The sequence below is a fragment of the Felis catus genome, chromosome A2 (assembly GCF_018350175.1).
Source record: "Felis catus isolate Fca126 chromosome A2, F.catus_Fca126_mat1.0, whole genome shotgun sequence".
Lineage (NCBI taxonomy): Eukaryota > Metazoa > Chordata > Mammalia > Carnivora > Felidae > Felis > Felis catus.
This window is the reverse complement of record NC_058369.1, coordinates 97,842,484-97,862,463: the sequence shown is the minus strand read 5'-3', so window position 1 is coordinate 97,862,463 and position 19,980 is coordinate 97,842,484. Positions and strand designations below refer to the sequence as shown.

General features: G+C 40.4%; 1 protein-coding gene across 1 annotated transcript in view; it reads right to left on the bottom strand.

The window, feature by feature from the left end:
• Positions 1-15,250, bottom strand: part of COL1A2 (collagen type I alpha 2 chain) — a 36,154-nt gene extending 20,904 nt beyond the window's left edge. Inside the window, exons 1-19 of the mRNA XM_003982764.6 lie at positions 15,010-15,250; positions 12,480-12,490; positions 11,792-11,806; positions 11,117-11,152; positions 9,837-9,929; positions 8,502-8,558; positions 5,430-5,474; positions 5,289-5,342; positions 5,146-5,199; positions 4,775-4,828; positions 4,301-4,354; positions 3,753-3,806; positions 1,972-2,016; positions 1,625-1,678; positions 1,478-1,522; positions 1,063-1,116; positions 459-557; positions 292-336; positions 86-184 (exon numbers count right to left, since the gene is read on the bottom strand). Of these exons, the coding sequence (XP_003982813.1) occupies positions 86-184; positions 292-336; positions 459-557; positions 1,063-1,116; positions 1,478-1,522; positions 1,625-1,678; positions 1,972-2,016; positions 3,753-3,806; positions 4,301-4,354; positions 4,775-4,828; positions 5,146-5,199; positions 5,289-5,342; positions 5,430-5,474; positions 8,502-8,558; positions 9,837-9,929; positions 11,117-11,152; positions 11,792-11,806; positions 12,480-12,490; positions 15,010-15,079 (1,038 nt within the window). The 5' untranslated portion in view covers positions 15,080-15,250. The remainder of the gene's footprint in view (positions 1-85; positions 185-291; positions 337-458; positions 558-1,062; positions 1,117-1,477; positions 1,523-1,624; positions 1,679-1,971; positions 2,017-3,752; positions 3,807-4,300; positions 4,355-4,774; positions 4,829-5,145; positions 5,200-5,288; positions 5,343-5,429; positions 5,475-8,501; positions 8,559-9,836; positions 9,930-11,116; positions 11,153-11,791; positions 11,807-12,479; positions 12,491-15,009) is intronic.
• Positions 15,251-19,980: the final 4,730 nt, after the last annotated feature.

The window sequence follows — 19,980 nt, the reverse complement described above, 5'->3', positions numbered from 1 at the left end:
TCCACAAGAGGAAGTCTAGATGGTGACAAGATGACAGCAGAGCTAGTATTTCAGGATGATGGAAGCTGTGGCCACGATCACTTACAACGAGTCCTCTGGCACCAGTAGCGCCAGCAGCACCAACAGGGCCGGGAATACCACGGGGTCCAGGGAGGCCAGGTGCCCCAGCAACACCGGGCAAGCCCTGTGAAGAGAATGCAGGGTGACCCATCATAAGATGATTGGCAGATGAGGTGGTGCTCTTTAAAGTGCCTTTAAAAGCAGAGCAGCACGTAATAGCCATATACTCACAGCAGCACCCTTCGCACCAGTCAGGCCGTTGGCTCCAGGGTTACCCTACGAAGAAAAAGAAGGGAGAAGGATATCAGTTAATAGGAGTATTTCCGTTCTTCTCTGACCCCACCTTCACTCTTTGGGCTTTCTTCCACTCCCTGAGGTTAATGACAATGACTACTTACAGGAGGTCCGACAGGGCCAGAAACACCTGGAAGACCCATTTCACCACGGGGACCCGCGGGACCAGCAGGACCAGGATTACCGACGGGTCCAAGTTCACCCTAAAAGAAGGAATGACACTGAGGCATTAGTCTGCGAATAATGAAAACAGCGGATCTCCATTTTTAGGACACCAAGTTTCATGAACTTTCTTCAGAACCGCAATCATTTCCCTTACCTGGTTTGGTACCACAGATTTGGATTTGGGTTCCTGTTTTCCTGGTCTAGTTCTCCCATCTTGGCTATCATCTTCACCTACCTCTGTCTCTCTGCGGTGGAGACTGTTTCTCAGCTAGTCAGTCCTGACTAGTTTGGGAGTCTATTTCAGAGGGGTCCCATAAAATAAACCTCCATGTTGGCTTTTATATCTATGTTCTTGGGCTCAAGTATAGAGACATGATCTATTTCATGCTTGGAGTGAGAAAAGTAGCCATTCTATATCCATTTGGAAAGGTGACTCATTAAGTTACCTGTTCTGTAATTACCTATCTGCAAACACAGTCTGTGTCTTTCACATCACAGTAAGAAGTTTATCAAGGTAATGACAATGGTCACCAGTGTTTTTACCTTGGGGCCAGGAGCACCTGGGAAGCCTGGAGGGCCAGCAGACCCAATGGGACCCTGAAATCAAAGTAGAATATGGTAAGAAACTTCCTCCCAGTAAATTAACAATACAATGAGGCTAGAAGATTGAAGTGGCTCAGAGTGGCTGGTTCCTACCGGCAAAGAGAAAAGTGACAGCTAGTCTGTTGTCATTAATATCAAAGGGAAGACATTCAAGGTATCCAAGGTGAGGTAGATTTTACTTTGTGCATCAATGAAAAGCCCTAGGGATACTAGTACTTATAAAGAGAACTTCCAAAAGACCTCCTAGAACATTTGGTAAGGGGTCTAAAATGGTGTCATTTTACAAATTAATAAAGAAGATAGTTCCCATCCCACACTCTCAACCCCTTCCAAATTCTTCAGTGTCAAAACTTACAGCAGGACCCACAGGACCCACACTTCCATCACTTCCACGGGCACCCTATGAAGAAAATAAGGAGAAAAAGTCAAGAGGAAAAGTTAAACAGCAGTTGTTAGAAGACTATTTAAAAGGATAAAAAGGGACAAAATTGGAAATACTCACAGCTGGGCCAGGGGCACCGACACGTCCTCTCTCACCAGGAAGCCCACGAGCTCCCTAGAAGCAGAAATACTTTCAATGAAATCCAGAATGCTAATTTAAAAAATGTCACAGGCATAATTTGCTTCGTCCAATTTCCAACATGCGTAAGAATCCACTAGAAATAACTAGGTCTTGTTCTAATTCCAACTAAAAGGTAATGGATTTCAATTAAGTATGCAGAAAGTTATTAGAAAAATATCAAAGAATACAATGCCGAGGGAAATGGTAATTAGCAAAAACATTAAAGAAGTTCCAGCTTGCAAAGAGTGTACACATTTAGATTTACAATCAAGTAATCAATAACTTACTGTTTGACCTGGAGTTCCATTTTCACCAGGGGCACCAGGTTCACCCTACATGGAAAAGAAGGATTGGGATTTTGTTCATTATAGGTATTGATTATTTTTTTTTTTTCTGATCGGGTAATTTTTACCCTCTTATTTTAATTTGAACCATTTATATATTTTGAAACATGTAGACTGCTTCTCAATTATGCCGATCACATAAATTTTTTTACATTTCTAAAATTTATGTTTTTATTTAGACAATACCAAATATCACAGTACTAGGGACATGTGGTTACTTGAGGGTTATTTACCCTAGCTCTAATATTTCTCCTTAGACTTTGGATATCATTTCGACTAGGCCTATTTACCAGGAATAATATCATAAAAAGAGATGGCAGAGGATAAACTGCTTTCAATAGAATCATATTTACCCTCTTTAAAGTTATTTTTTTAATTTAATTTTATTTATTTACTTTGGTGGGGGAGGGGAAGGCAGATAGAGGGAGAGAGAGAATCCCAAGCAGGTTCCACAGTGTCAGTGTAGAGCCCGACATGGGGCTCGAACCCATAAACCACAGGATCATGACCTAAGCTGAAATCAAGAGTCCGACGCTTAACTGACTGAACCACCCAGGCGTCCCTAAAGTTATTTTAAACACTGAATATTTTCCTTTTTGTAAAATATGCATGGAAATTTAAAGCTTCATAATATTTTTCAGAGCTATCTTATTTATTTCCAACCTATATTCTTGAGTAAAAAGCACGATGGGAGGGGGAGCAGTAATTTAATAAAATGGTACATGTAAAGAAACTTTCTTTCTAAATAATCTGATGAAGATATAGAAGACACAGGTTTGAGAGGCCCTTTAAGGATTCTTCATTTCTAGGATTCTAGGCGAAGTGTATTCTTTGGGAATAAGCGCAAATGAGAGGTAAGGATTTTAGCCTAAGGCCTTCTAACTACTGGATGTGTGACTCTGGGTGAGCCATTCATTCTCTCTAAGCCTCAGTTTCCCTCATCTGCAAAGTGAGGGGGTCTCCAAAGCTCGCTGTGGCTCTAACATTTGATGATGCTGAGACTAGTAGTCTGAGCTATTACATTAGGCCCTAGGGAGAATGAGTTTGACCTTATCCATTTGTGTGGCAGCTGGAAAGTTAGAGCAGACTCTCCATATTCACGTTCATTTCTGGTCCCGCTAGTATTCGTCACTCATTAATTTGTAATTACGTTGGTATTCACTTTAATATCACATTATCTCCTTAATAGGAGAGAGAACATTTTATAGTTGAAAGCGCTGTCAGAGAAGAGCCTAGCCAAGAGATAACACACTTCTGAGACTTTAATTACCTAATTAAAAATTTTTTGAGTGTGCACAGATAAATCACAGGAAAGAGGTTGAAAAGTGGATTGTGACATGAATGTACCTATCTAATTTGTGCATGGCAAAGGAGAATTTACAGTTTAAAATAACATGGCGTTCTAATATCTGATTTTATGTTTATTTACTTTTATTTTGGCTGCAGAGGTCGGGTGAAATTACAGGAGGAGAGGAAATGGAGGAAGAAACTATTGACACTTTTATCTCAACTGTTTAATAGATATTAAATTAAATAAATATTATTAATAATTGGCCTTTTGTCACAGAATCCTGTATCCTCACCATTAAGGGCTCTGAAGTACTGAGGGGGAAATAAGATACTCTTTGGAATATGAGTAGTCTTCAATAAAAATATACTTTCTGATGGTGATGGGGAATTACAGTCAATTGTTTTAAAAACAATGCTTCTGGTTTGGTACTTACCTTCACACCTGGAGCACCAGGCTGTCCCTTCAATCCATCCAGACCATTGTGTCCCTGAAATGCAAATTCTTATTATAAAAATTCCGTTTCGTTATAGTGCTTGCTCAAATCCAAACCTCCTGGGTGAATCTGGTGACCGCTTCAGTACAATGTGTCCAGGGCCCAGCAAACTTGCTCCGTTTCCCCAGGTAAGTCGCTAAACCTCCCTGTGCTTGAAAGGGAAGGATATAGAACTAGCTGATCTCTCACATTCTTTCCATCTTTAATCATTTTATGATCTTCAGATGGTTATAAACACCTCTTAAGTCATATGCCTTTTACACAATTTTCTCTGTAGGGATCCTCATTTCTTGGAAGCTGCAGACAGACTGAAAAAACTATACCCCACTGTACTTCCCAGCCATCTGACCTCTTCTCTCACTCTCTTCACTCTGGTGAATTCCAGGAATTTGGAAGCAAGTATGTGTCACCCAGGAGTTTAAATATAGTTGAGGTTTTTCCTAAAAATAATCAACATTTTCTTTCCTCCAGGTCAAGAATGTGCTCACCCTAATGCCCTTGAAGCCGGGAAGTCCAGGAGTCCCAGGGAAACCACGAGCACCCTTAAAAAGAAACACAGAAGAAGGTAAATGTTTTCGTTCTCAATTAAAAAACAATGATTTCTTCCCTCCAAAGTACTTCTTCTCATGGAAGTTCAAGCTTGGAATCAATGGCTGGGATATTTTTAAAGCACAGATCAGCAAATTAACTTGCTCTAATTTGAGTAACTAATACTATGGTATTTGTACAAAACATGATTTAGTTTATAGTATGCTTGCTATCATTAAGACGACATTATTTACATTAATAAAAACTGTATGCATCCTTAACTAGGCTCCTTGATTTGTCAGATGCCTTCAGTGAGTGGTGCATGCGTTCAAACATCTATGTGGCCATTTAGACTGATTCCAGTTTTACCAACTGTCTTATATGTGAGATGCTTTTGATGTCTGGACTGTATACACTGGGCTAATAAATCTTACCTGTGGTCCAACAACTCCTCTCTCACCAGGTCGTCCAGGTTTTCCAGGGTGACCCTAAAACATGAAAACATCATAGTTAGGTTAGCTGCTTTTCTTGCTAAGCCATCAGATGGAGGTTGGAACATCTTGGTTTTTAAAATAGGCGGAAAAGGCATCATATAAAAATGTGGGTCCAAATATATATTTAATTAACAACTAATTCCCTTAAATACAAACAAATTAAGATTTCATTAAAGTAATGTTTTCCAGATGGGGAGAGTTATATCAGGCATATTCAGCTTTTGGCAAAATACTTCATTTGAATCCAGAAATTCTTGTTGAGGCAGTATTTAAATGGCATTTTGCGAGTGCTCATGAGTAAAAATACTTACATCCTCACCAGCCTTGCCAGGAGGCCCAGGTGGACCACGAGCACCCGCAGGACCCTAAGAAGAGACCAATCATTTCGTCAAGGTTACATCAATAAACTTCTTGAAAAAAAAATCTTTACCACAAAGGGGGAAAATGTACTCACAGTTTGACCAGGCTCACCAGGCTCACCAGCAGGTCCTTGGAAACCTTGAGGACCCTAAAAGAAAACAGAGATGTCATGCTCCGCACCTTTGTTTAATTCTGTCTTTTTGCCCAAGAGAGATTACTAGCTTCCAGTACTTACAGGAGCTCCAGATGCACCAGGAGGCCCTCTAGGTCCCATCAAACCCTGTGAAGAGGAAAAACATAGTTAGCACTGACAAGTTCTCATGGCTTTGGTTTGGGTTAGATAGGATAGTATATATTGCCATAGACATTTTGTGATGGACAGATGAAGAGAACTATCCTGGTTTTATTTCATAGTTTTTGTTTCTCCCAAAGAAGCTCTTAAGGACCCACGTTTCCTCCACGATTTCTCTGCCTTTGCTCTCACTACTTCTCCTAACCCAGATCATCAGAACCCAGTTGGATGGGTGACTACCGGTTCCTGACAGTCACACACAATTGGGCATATTGAGGTGGTTCTAATGCCATGAAGCGGATCCGTCTCTGCACAGTATAGAATACACGACCGCCTTCTATGCGGCTGGCGAAGCCTTTCCATTTGGATTCCCTCGATCATATGTCACTTCTGCATGTCATATCCAGCTAGGAAATTGATATGCTTATTGGCACAAGAGGCATAAATTGAAAGGGATTAAAAGTCCTTCTTAATGATTAGAGGGAGGTTCCTTATAGAGCCTTATAGCTCCTTTAAGGGCTGTTGGTGACCGATGAAAACGTCAAACAAAAGGGGATGTAGTGAGGGGTGAAGGAAAAAGAAAATATTACTGAAACATCCTCCTGGAAGGATCTAATATTATTCCTGAAACTGTGGCCCACAATAATGGCAGATTGTTGTTTTTGTTCTTCATTCTGCAGCACACAAGTAGAGTCAAGCAGCATTACTAGTTTGGGAGCTAGCTCCACATTCTTGACTCCCCGGTGCAGTAATGAATGCCTGGGCAAGCTCTCCTGTAGGGGCCAGCTCCTTCACGCTGAAAATATTGCATAGACAAGTCTAGGGCAATTTATTCGTGACACATCAACGATGGGGGCTCTACAGGAAAGTCTGCCCCACTGCATGAATGCCTAGGGTGAAATAATACGGATTTTATTAAAAAGCACATCATCTTAATTATAAGAATTGTTTGCTTTTAGAAATTGCTTCTACATTAAAAGAAACTGTCACTTTTCAATCAAAATGATTGTTTAGGTATACGTTAAAAATAATTTTTTTTGACGCCATGAATTTTTAATTATATTTATTCATTTTTCTGCGTATTTGCAACAATTTCATTTACATAAAAGGTAGTTTATTTTGCGGGGGCTGTGAGACGGACCATGATTACTCATTAATTCAGAGAAGAACCCTGTGGGGTTTTATAGTTATTGATTTTCCAACATGGAAAATTATTTTAATACTTTATTGCTGCCTATCTTCTTATTTGTGAGCCACATATCTGTTGATTACATATGTCTGTAACTGTGTGGATGTGAAAGCTTAAATTATATTTCACTGATATTTAAAAGTAAAACACACTGTTTTATGCCCCCCAGAGAAGGTTCCAAAGTCAGGGGAATCTGAAATCCATATTAATTTTCTGGGCTTATGCAGGCTTTTCTTTTTATTAGTGTTTTACTTTTTTCCCCTTTAGATTCTTCTTGAGACATAGGTACTGCTTTAAAACTGACTAATGTCCAGCATTAGCTAAAATGGCTAATTTCAAATATCCAATATAAACAAAGCCAAGGAAAATCTCTACTTCTTCATTTCACATATGGATGTTTTAAATTACCAGGACAAAGCAGGAAATTGGAAATCATCAATTAAAGGCACATTACTCCTCAAGTGAGAGTTTTAATTTACAGAAAATATTATCTTGCCCTTATAGTGTATTAGCTTATTACGGACCATTAGGTCCAGCCAAACATCTTCTTTTGAAAATAGAGCACCGAATGCATCGTCCAGGTAAAATTTATATTTTAAAGACCATGTTAACTTTAAACTGCAGTGTTTAATCAACTTAATATTTTTAGTTCCAGCAATTTTTTCCTTTATTTTATACATACTAGTATATATTTTGCATGCTCATATCATCCTTTTGCTAACACATCTCACTAATGCTTGTTGGAAGGTTCACTTGTTAGAGATAGACCATCATCATCATAATCATATAGACGCTTTTCTAGATGTTACTCAAATTATGGATATGTTGCTAACTATGTGTGCTGAGTGATATGAATGCTAAATTGCACTCAAATTCTCTTCTATATTGGTTTATAGTTAATAGACTAAAAAGGGTATTTTTATTGAAAGGTATAAAAAGAAACATTTCCTGTATTGTTAACTCCTTGAGGGAGGGAGAGATTCTGTCATATTCATTGTTGCATCCCTAGTGCGTAATACAGTTTGGGGCTCATTGAAGGCATCTGATAAATATTGTTGAATAAATTGATGTTTCATTCAAGTACTAGATACATGAGACATGATGTCGTTGATTATCAGACATTCTAATTCTGCCATTAACCACTTCCATGGCCTTAAAGGGAAAGGGCTTAAACTCTCTTGCTATAGAACAAACAGGATGGACTAGAACTTGTTGCTCCTTTCCAGCAAGTTTATAGAACTTAATAGGTCCGTGCCTCTACGGGTTGCTTAAAATTCTGAGCAAGGTCAAAGGATGTAAAAAAATTAATCAGAATGATCACTCTTTTGAATTAAATTGATTTATCTAAGTTATGGTTACTATGTCCAGAGATTATTTACACATTGGAAACATGTTTGTAGAGAAAAGTGAACCCTGAATCTAGGCTCAGATTATTATACATTTGAATACAAAAGGAATTGCTGCTTTTATCTGATCTAAGTATTAAGTGTCAACCTCGGGAGCTAAGGAAATGGCAATGTGACATTTTTAACATGAAAAACAAATTATTTTTGTTTTGGTTAAGATAAAAAGAGATATGGGGCGCCTGGGTGGCGCAGTCGGTTAAGCGTCCGACTTCAGCCAGGTCACAATTTCGCGGTCCGTGAGTTTGAGCCCCGCGTCAGGCTCTGGGCTGATGGCTCAGAGCCTGGAGACTGTTTCTGATTCTGTGTCTCCCTCTCTCTCTGCCCCTCCCCCGTTCATGCTCTGTCTCTCTCTGTCCCAAAAATAAATAAACGTTGAAAAAAAAATTTAAAAAAAAATAAGATAAAAAGAGATAAGCATACCATTGGTCCAGGGCCAAGGCCAACTCCTTTTCCAGGGTCATACTGAGCCGCAAAGTTCTAGAGAGGAAAAAAAAAATTATATACATTGTAAATACCTGCCCTATAGTTCACTTTCTCATTCTACTTGTGAAGATTTTTACATTATTGTTTAAAAGGGAGCAATATTTTTATATAGTTGTTAGTTTATAATTCCATATTGAATGAAGTTCCTAAAAAGTGAGGAAAAAAATACAAGTTAAAAAAAATTTAGTCCACACTGGTTTGAAGTGGGAAGCTTCCCTACCTTATTTTCCAAACCCTTTCCCTCCCTGTCCATCACCCCTCCCCTGTTCCCACCCCCTAAAACCTCTACACTGAGAAAGGGGAGCCTTCTACACTTTAAGCCACTGGGGATCCCTGATAAATTACACAGAGAACAAGAGGTCACCTTTGTATTTTCACCTGTTTGCCAGCTCCTCCAGAACTACCCAAAGTGACTAAGAGACCTTTTTCATGCTTGAGTTTCAAAAACGAGTTTTCAAGTTTAGAGGAAAATTAAATTAAAATGCCCCTTGGAAGATTAAACTTTTAAAAAATAGTTCACAGTAATAACTTTACTGTTAAAGATCTCTCTTATAGTAGTAGATCTATTAAAGAAGGTGCTTTTTAATGCACTCAGTAGATAAGCAATCATAATAAGATCTTTTGGGGGAGAAAGGTCTTATTTTACTGGCATACAGTTGGGTATTAGAATCAGGCTTCTGATTCATAGTGCTAACCAATTAAGCAAATATGTTTTCCTTCCTGCAGTGAGGCCATTTGGCACTCATACCATTGTTAAAGACATAAAGCTAAAGGAAGATATTAATGAAAAAGGGAAATGTACTTTTCTTAAATTAGTTTCAAGCAAATTAAACCTAAAACTACTTTGAATGTTGGTTCAGCAGACTTCAAGCCAAGGAGAATAAAAAGAGTAGGATGTTTGTGAAATTGCTGAAGATCAGGGATTTCACTTATAATTCAATCTAATCAAACTCTTTAATAATGCAACACCTCTTATTTGTGCCCTACTGATGAAAGATATTAAATCCCCAAATTAAATAATAGTTGTGAGGACTGCAGCTACCTTCAGTGAACACAAAGACCAGTCCTGTAATTGACAAGGGCTCACAAAGAGAACAGGCAAAGCAAAATCTTGAATGAAGAAACCAAAGAAATGAAATAAAATGTACTAATATTCAAATAGTAGACTCTCCCTTAACTGCTAAAAAATAACTTCCACAATGGACCTTCTTCCAATAGAGGTATAACAGAACTAAAGTTAGCTAAAAGTTAGCAGTGCTTAAGACACCTTACCCCGCCAAGACCAGGGGGGCCAGGAGGACCAGGTGGGCCAGGAGGGCCTGGGATACCGTCGTCACCATCTCTGCCTGGTGGGCCTGGTGGACCCTGTTTTGTAAAAAGTGAATTAGGTCAGGGTTAGACAGATCCCTTAGAAATCTATACATATAAAAGAAGACCTAAGAACACATGTGGTAAGATCAGCTGTTCAGCTCTTTCAACGTGCAAGTGGTAAGGAAATGTAATACGCCATATTTGTTTGTCACTAATTGGAATTCACTTATGACATGGGTCTTTCTTAGAAGGAGGTTTACTGACTGGCACACAAAGAAGACACAAGACAGAGTAGTTCCTCTGGAAGAGGGCTATCTCAGGATTTGAATATTAATTCATAATGGAGCTCCAGTATTCAAATAAAGATGGAAATTACAGCTACAATTTAGAATTCTATAAACTTCATATGGAAGAGAGTGCACAGCGATGTACCATGTATACTGATTGTCAGTTTCAGACTGATGAACTTATTCAATTGTTTTGATATATTATGTATGAACAGTAGATTAATTGATATCACAATTAATAAAGTCACTTTATCACAGGATAGAAAATCCTGCAGATTTCTTACCATTAACACTATTTACATTGTTAAGATAATTTACCGACATATTGCTACTTCTAACACATTGAGTGGAATACATTTTAGTCTGTACTTCCCAACACATATAAGATGTAGGTATTTATACACTGGCAAACGTGTTATATAATGCAAAAGCATGTAGTTATACATGCCAAATAAGTATAGCAGGGAGATCTAAGAATATCATGAATAAATAGTAAGCCTAACTTGCACATTTATGAATTTACACAGAAACATGTTGTTGACTGATGTTTCACTTCTATTACCAGACTACGTAAGAGATCTTGCTTGAAAAGCAAACAAAACATGTGAAAAGAGAGGATGTATGGTGGTAGGTAGATACATTTCCATTATACAGGAGTTGGACAGGTCAACTGAAAACAAAGAAAGACCGTGCAAAGAATATGGCTGCTTATAATAGTTTTGCTTTCTAAAAGGATAGTCTTGATCTAAAAAAAATTATTGATATATATACAATAATGCTCATTCACCTTTTCTGTAGGACATTATCTGCTTAAAAGGTGGTGCAAATATCTGGATGCCCCACCAGATATAAGAAATATAGTGTTCTTATAAACTGTGAAAGTTTCCTGTAGTTTCTAACATGTAGTTATTCAAATATGGTTCAAAGCTTTTTAATAGTTCAAAAATTACACACCCTTTCTCCACGTGGTCCTCTATCTCCAGTTGGGCCCTACAAGGAAGATACAAACAGCACAATAATAAATGTCTAAGCAATTAACAGTGAACGAGCAAGCATTCTTGACAATAATTAGTAAGACTGATCTAAACACAATATTATTAGAAAGTAGCTATAAAAGTGGCATAATACAATAGAAAAAGTATTTTGTTTTTATTATAATGACATGGGATGTTTTTAAACTGGGAGACTACAGGCTATAGTCTCCAGTCACTACGCCAATATTATAACTACTATTTTTAGAAATATGATTTCTGTGGATAAAATTACCATTTTGTTACATCGTTAACAGTATATTTATATAGTCAAAGCCCTCTAAAATAAACTTGCATTTACTACCTATAATTAACATAATACTTATTCCATCTCCAGAATTAAAACAAGTCTTTTTTTCCTTTAGTATGTAAATCACCAGTTTGTATAATATCAGTGTAATTAGAGATAATTCTGGAAGATAATAAAGCTTGGTTATCTTTAACATCAAAGATACTTTATTTTATGGTTTAGCTAATGCATATTCATGTGGGCAAAATCTTGACAAAGTATTTTCCTTCTGTAGTCTACTATAAATTTAGTTAAATTAGAAGTTCTTTCTGATCATTTCAGATATTATGGAAAATATGAGACTCTTACCTTTCTTGCAGTTGCCTAGAAAAGAATAAGTAAGAAATTATTAGGGGGAAAACCGCATTAGTGTTTTTAAAAATGGCTCCCAGTTCTGTGTAGTATACAAATATATCTACAGAGTATATACACTGTGCGTACCATTATTTAAATATTTCAAAGTTTGATTTTAAATTTTACCAATAAATTAAATAAAATATGTTCAGAACCAAAATTTATACTTATCTGTAATTATGCCTCAAATTCAATTCACGAGCTAAGAATTTGTTCGTAATAGTCTTGCAAATGATTCCAAGGGAATAACAAAGATTCTTTAGTTCTGTGAAGTCTCCTGCTTTGTAGTAGCAGATGCTTAAAACCCAAACTTCCACTAGATTATTTATTCTGTTTCTTAGGAGTGTTCTTATAAGGGTGGTCTTATTCAGTAGCACCGCCCATTTTGGACATTGGGGTGGATGCCTTCGAGGCAGCCACAAAAGTTTGACTACCACAACTCTTGATGATTTCCTTGGGAATCCAGGTTGTTCAACACCAATGTAGCCTCCTCTTCCTTCCCCAGAGAAGACATTAGTGTGACCACAGTAATCTCAGTATGTGTGTGTGTGTGTGTGTATGTGTGTATATATATATATATATATATATATATATATATATATATATTTATATATATATAAATTCTAAAAATTTTTTTACTCACCTCTTCTAAAGCTGTAGAGAAAAGAGAAAAAGAGGGACATAATTATTAGAATCATTTCATCGATCCATAGCAGTGCTTAACAAATAGGTATATTAGTCTATAAAATTGACTAATCCAATTAAAGGATCAAGTGTTTTTTCTTTTTTATTAAGAATATTCTAATGCCTTGGAAATTATGCAGGTCAAAAGTATGGCAGGGGTCAGCAGTGTATTTGTTTGCAATATTAATATGTAAATATATTTTGAATTAAATTGTTAATTATTTACTATTTTATAAATGCTGTTAAATATTAATGTGTCTGAAGGATATTTATAATGAGTAGTAATTAAGTTAGTAAACTGCATAGGTAAATCACTGAATGTGAGTAAGACGGGTACATTGATGAGGAAATAATTTATGGTTTAGATAGTTTTTGATATGTAAAAATCTAAAAAAGGGAAAATTTAGGGAACTATGTTATCGAAACAGACTTTATTTAAAACAAAATTTACTTAGTATTTCACTGAATTTATATCATTCTTAAGGTCCTTTTTCAAAAGGTCTAATTTGCAAATTAGTCACTATGAAAATGGAGTCATTTGGACATCTGAAATTTTGCTTTAAATTGGTTCACTTAAATTAGGTAAGGTCATTTTGCCAATATGTATCACTTTTGTCCCTGGGAAGGAATTGCTCTGTATAAATGGAAAAACTGTGGATTAAAGATCTTGAGAAATAATGGGAAAAACATACTAAAGTAATATCGCCCCCCTTTGCCATAATTGCTGTAAGTCCTTAAAGACTGAATTCCTCTCCTATGGTATAAAAATTATAGGTTAACACAGGATGTAAGGGTGGCCAAGCTGGCAACAAGATGAATCACCCCTAAAAATTGCTTTAATTAGGTGGCCAAGAAGTGTGTCATTTGGAGTGAGAACATCTGTTACAACAGTCACAATTCAGGAGGGTGGACCACATCCAGCACTGACATTTAAGGGCAATTTATAAGAATTACTTTTAAATTAGGAAAATGATATGTTTACTTCATTGTATCCATCAGTAGGAAGAATAATTAGGCCTAAACTTGATTAACAGAAGTCCTTATGATTTTGGAAATTTGCCTTTTAATTACTCAGACTGAGCCATTTTGAAGAAATGTGTGTTTGGTAACTTTTATTCCAGACTGTAGTTGGCTGTTGGTCAGAGATGAGTTGCCTTTTGTACCTTCAAACTTTCCTAGGTCTGTTTTCATTATTTCTTTAGGAGCCAACTCTTTCCCCCATCCTCAGATCTCATAAAAAAAAAAATTGGTAATATGAATTTCTTCAATACAATTATTCCTTAGTATCCACAGTGTGTATACTAAAAGTGGACAAAGGGAGAAAACACACATACAAAAGTGAACCAACAATGATGCAATGGTAGACACCGTGGCATGTGGGTGGAGCAAACCTTCTGGAGTGTTGGGTGTGGCCAGACACCCCTCATACCCCATCAAGTCAGTATCTTTGTCTGGTATCTGGACAGCCATTTTCAAGACAAAAACAGATTGCTTTTCTCCATTCTATCTTGACATAGAAGTCTGGTCATAAAACCTATGTCTGGAAGGTGGCCTTGGAGTCCATCTAATCTCCATTCTGCATTTTAGAGAAGGCTCAGTTTGACTTGCCTGAGGTCACGTGGTAAATTAGTGGCAAAGTCATTGGAAAAAACGCGGTCTCTTGAGTTTCAGCTCAGTGTTGATATTTCTCAACTTGCTATGGTCAGAGTGTCTGATTGTCACTGAGGACACGTTAAAGAGGTAACTCTCAGGCTCAACAAAAGGTAGAACATATTTTAATTAAATAAAGTTACCATTTCCATGACCAGATAATACGTGGAGAAGCTAATCTTACTCTTCAGAGTGTATCCATTCCAAGGAACATCCATTTTCCTTCCCAGGATACACTGACTACCTACTGGGAATGGCTTCAATCAGAAACGCAGGTCACCTCTATATGTAAACCCATAGAGTCTCTCATGGGGATGCCATTAGCATAATGCCTGGTCCTCTGTGCTTTCCTTGTCCTCCCTCCAGAGGGCGCCTCATAGTTATCATCCTCATCCAGGCAAGCCTTAAACCGCCCAGAAGAGAAAAGCCCAAAGTCCAGATTTACATAGTGGGGTGAGTTTTATATTACGAAATTAAAGGGCTTTCTAAAGCAGGCCTCAGATTTTACATGGTGGGCATCAGTGCAGTTATGGGGCCTGTTAATGTCTCATCCTAAGGAAAAAGACTTTCTGCTTTTTGAGCTTCACTAATCAGAGGACCCAGATCAAATTAAGACTCACTTTCAGTTGAGAGAAAAGTTCCCTAACTTTTGGAGAGAGTTGAGCCTTTTATGTTTTCATTTTCTAAAATAATTTCCATGTTTTCATCCATGCCGGTGGTTCTCCACATGCCAGGGAGCCTTGCCTCCAAGCTGTACCAGGTTTTCTTTCTTCCGACCAGGGTGCCCACCCATCTAACCTTTCTTCCCCGTTTGCCCCAAGCAAGCCGAAGGCACTTACATTGGCATGTTGCTAGGCACGAAGTTACTGCAAGCAGCAACAAAGTCCGCGTATCCACAAAGCTGAGCATGTCTACCACTTAGACATGCAGACTCCTTGTGTCGCAGAGCCCCTGGGTCACCGGCGGAGGTATCACCTGGCGGGCGCAGGCATGCAGTCGTGGCCAGTACCTCCAACTTAGCTGTAACCTCCTGCCGCCTTGGTGCTAAAATAATAAAGCCCGGATCTGCCCTATTTATACGGCCAAAGTTTCCCTGGCCCGAGGGTGCCTCCAAAAGCGCCTCCACCAATCGGAAGGCTGGGGCTGGGGGCCCGGGCAGCCACAGCTGGGAGGAGACTGCGGGGGCGCAGAGGAGGGAGCGAAGGGGGGAGGGACGTGGCCACGGGGCTGGCTTCTTAAATTGGTTCCATTCTTTTTGAGGACGTGGACACTTTTGAGGCTTTCAAGGGGGAAACTCTGACTCGCTGTCTGCATACCTCCGCCCTCCCCATCCCCCCTCTCTTCCCCGCCCTTTCCAAGTTTGGAAACACTTTTGGACACGTCGGAGCGCTCTGCAGACACCGACGTGGGCACATTTGCCGATCTCCGGGCACCGGGCAGCTGTAGAGGGGACGGGAGCCCGGAGATCAAAGTAGGAGCTGTCCAGCCCTGCTTCACCTTGTGCCCTGAGGGCCACCCGCAGGGTGGAGGGGGCCGGTCGGGCGCGGAGGAAGTTAGGGAGGAGGGAGTGGGGATTCGACAGCGTGGCGCAGGGGAGGCCGCCCGCCCCCGCCCCCGCCCCCTCCTCCTGCTCCCTCCCGCAACCCCCTCTCCAGTTTTGGGGCGTGTGTGCGCCCGCTTTTTCATCAGTAACGCTCTCTCTCTCTTCTGGCCCCGGGATAGGGTGAGAAGGGGTTTCTGTCTGTGCAGGGTTGGGTTGGAGTCCCAGGACGCCTGGTGTCCGGAAGGTGGGGGGAGCACGCTAGGGGCAGCGTGGCAACGAGTGATGGGGGAGGATGTGCTCTGCGCACGCTAGACTAGACGGCTATTGGGGAAATCCTTCGACCTCCTCGCTTCCCTCTGCTGAGGCCGATTCTCGGCTGAGGCTTCAGAGATCATCTGGCCCTGCAAAATGACTGCAATGGATGACTGTCTTATGGGGTCTCTCGTTTCTGAGGTTGCAGTGGAGAATTTGTCCCCTCCGCTTCAGTTTCCATTCTCCACCTCCTCTTCTCCACAGACATCTTGTCCAGATTTACCAGCTCCAGGGGGAGCCTGGACTCGGATAACTCTCCACTGAGTCCACCAATGCCTCTGAACCCTGATGCGCGTTCACTGACCCTACTTACAGGCAATGCCTAAGCACCTTCGTGCCTTCCTCCCCTCCCCTCCACACCTTGGGGAAAATGCCTAGCCCATCTAGAGAGGCTTCCAATTCGACTTTGGGATAGGGCAGTCTTTTCTGGTAACATTCCAAGTTGCGCTCTCATCAATGTGGATATTAACTCTCTCCTCAACACCCAACCTCCTTCTCCCCTTTTGGCCCCATCCCACTCACTCTGCTCTCCAGCAGTGGGAGGAGGAGTTGCAACCTTGACCCTGAAGCAAGGAGCGTGAAAGGCCTCATTGAGAAGTCGGAGATTGTGGAATACTGATTGGGTGCAGTCAGCTTCAGTGGATGGCCCTTTTCCCAACCCTCCTGAGATGTCATTGCGGGCCCAGAGGAAAGGCCATAGGTCTGGGACTGTACTGTGCTTGCCCCGCACCCCCATGAGGCCGTCTGGTGCCACTCAGAGTGTCTTGGGCTTCCAGAAGTCAACTCGAAAGAGCCATCTTTAGGTCAATTTCATTGGCGCCAAACAGAAGTGAGTGGGCAGCAGTTCCTTTCTCTCCACACCCCGCCCCCCTGCCCCCTTCTTTCCCCTAACTTGTTTTTTTTTTTTTTTTTTTTTTTTTTTTTGGCTGTGCTTTAGGGAAGAATTCCTCCTAAGTTAACTCCATCAGCAACCTCTATAAACAAAAGGGATTGAATGTTCTTAAACTGGTTGCAGCCTGGAAACTTAAAAACCAACAGGTTAATGGAAATACAAGAGAACAACCAAAGCTGTAATAGACCCTTTCTTTTATTCTAATTAAAGGCATTGACGGGGGAGATAACTTTGAATTTTTGAAGTATCTTGGAGTGAAGGAATTTGAAAGGGTGTCTGGTCAGTTTTAGGAGGGTGTTTACAAGGAGGACTCCACAGTCAAATCGGTAGTTCAAATCGGAAAACCTTTTTTGGAAGTGCCACCATAATTTCTCTTTTAGCAAAAAAAATGCTCAGCTAGTTTTGAAGAACTAGAGAAATATAATTTCAGTCACACGTTTATAAACTGAAAAGAAAAACATCTCTGCAGAGTAAACTGATAACTTGAAACACATTCCTAGAAACTGATGCAAATAGCAAATGCTGCCCGGCTCCTTCCCTGCTGATGTGGCAGGGGTTGAAGCCGGCAGTCAGTCGTCAGCATTTGGTGGGAGGCCCTGGAACTAGACGGAACAATGAAAATGGTGAAAACTGAAGGGGAATTTTTCTTTTATAAGCGGGAGACTGATTCCAGTCCCAGCCATTTTTATACATTTTTTTTTTTTACTCTTTCTTACTCATTGCTCAATGGGGAAGATAGTGTTTATATTTAGATCTCTGTTAAATATTTTGTACCTCAAACAGAGACAAACTTTTGGTGTGGATAGGGGTGGGGCTGGGAGGAGAGCTGACCCGAAGCCTAAAGGAGTGTCCTGGTGATAGCTGCCATGGTGTGTGAGTGTAGGGGGGCCTGGCACCTGATGATGGTGGGTTGGGGACTGAGCCTGAAGAGAGAGGAGGGAGGGAGTAGATGAGGGAGACGTTGAGAGCCAAGGGATGGAGGGGTGAAACAAGGAAGGCAGAGATCAGTCTCTGCTTGACAGTTAACACCTGGGTTCCCATTCCTAAAGTATTCTCTGTTGCAAACAGATGGCCTCTTCAGCTCTGTACCCTCCACAGATTTCGAACCGGGTCACACCTTAAAGTATGATGTGAGAGTCAGCCTGATACAGGGACGTGAACAGGCTTATGAAGCCACATTGTCTTACATTTGTATTCCTCTCTTTACTTTGATCAAAGTAAGCATCTGACTGATGTCTCCTTTCAAACATTTGTTGAGGATCCGCTCTGTGGAAAGCCCCAATATTACCCTATCACATTCTAGTTTGAATTTGAGTTGAGTTGGTTGTCAAACAGTTGTAAGAAGGTATTAGCTGATAATTAAGGTGGTAGCTGACAAGGTTTGATGGCTGACTTCTTTCTGTGATATGTTTGGGAAGGCATGGAGATTCCTGCCCTACATCATATCAGTTGCATTATTCAGCTCCCACTGATTATTTAAATGAGACCAGATGTGTATTCATTCAAGTAACATTTAGTGTTGTGCCAGGCACTGTACTAGTTGGTGGGTTGAAACAGAATGACATGCTCATTGCCCTCAGGCAGCTGATGGTCTGCTGAAGGACAGAGAAGAGTGTGGGGAATACTACCCCGGGGGAGGACACGATGCTTTTGGTGGGGGGGAGGTTTTAAGATGGACACCTAATCTAAACTTAGGTAGGTGGAATCAAGGAGGGCTTCCTGGAAGATGCAACTAGCTCAAGCCCTAAATATGAATAGGACTTATAAGAGATGGGGGAGAGATTGGGCACAGACGCATTAGAATATGTGGCAGTTCTGGGGCACCTGGGTGGCTCAGTTAAGTTTCCAACTCGTGATCTCAGCTCAGGTCATTTTCTCATAGTTCATGAGTTCAAACTTCATGTCTCTCTCTCTCTCTCTCTCTCTCTCTCTCTCTCTTTCTCTCTGACCCTTTCCTGCTTGTGTTTTCTCTCTCTCTCTCTCAAAATACATATATAAACTTAAAGAAAAAAAAAGACAATGTGGCAGTTCTGAGCAATGGAAGCATTTCAGCATGGTTGAATTGTGGAGTGGGGATGGGCAGAGGGGAGGACAGAGGACAGAGCTAGAGATGAGATTGGTGGATTTGGCAGGAACCAGATCAAAAAAGCACCTTTAAGCTGTATTCTGGTGTTTATGTTTTTTAAACTGTGCTATGGGGAGTGTTTGGATGATTTTTAAACAGAAATTATGTAATGAGAGAGTGCTTCTAAAAAGATGGTTCCGGCTGCAGTGCAGAGAAAATGATTAGAGGGGGAACCAGTGGAGACAGAGGAGCTAGTAAGGAGGTTTCAACAGTAATTCTGCCAGAAGACAGTGGTGGTTAGTACCAAGGTGCCGTTAGAGTTGGAAGCAGTCTGATGCTTGGTAGGGGGGAACATTGCCAGGTGTCTGGCCTCAGCAACTGACTGCCTGGAGGCATAGTCCATCGAGCTGGGAAACATTTGAGGGGAAGACTTGAGGTGAAGGAGGGGAGGCTACAGAGGCCAAATCTGGGCATGTCAGTGTTGGGTGATTATGGACTACCCAAATGGAGAGTTTTCATAGATGATTAGGTGGATAGGCCTGGAGTCCAAAACTTATACTTGGCCAGGGTTTATGGACAAAGGAGTCAAAGACATTAGATTACTAATGTCATGGGAGTGGGTGAAATCCCCCAGGTTGTATGTGTGTGTGGAAGTGGACAATAGTAAAAGCCCAGAACAAAACCCTGAAGAGGTCCAGCCTGTGAGCAATGGACAGAAGGGGAAAATGGATAAAGGTGACTGAGAAGGAACAGTCACATAAATGATGGAGGAAAACCACAGTGTCTCCATCACAGAAGGCAAGGAAACAGGTTGCTTGGGGGAGAAGAGTATAGATTTTTGGGTGTTGAAGTTTCATATGTTACTGAGAGGTCAAGTAAAAGCTAAAAAGATTACATAGATTAGCAACTTGGAGGTCACCGGTGATCTTGGTGAGGTGGTTTCAATGGAATGGAATCCAGCTATGAGAAGGTGGAAGAATGAGGTGAGAAACACATCT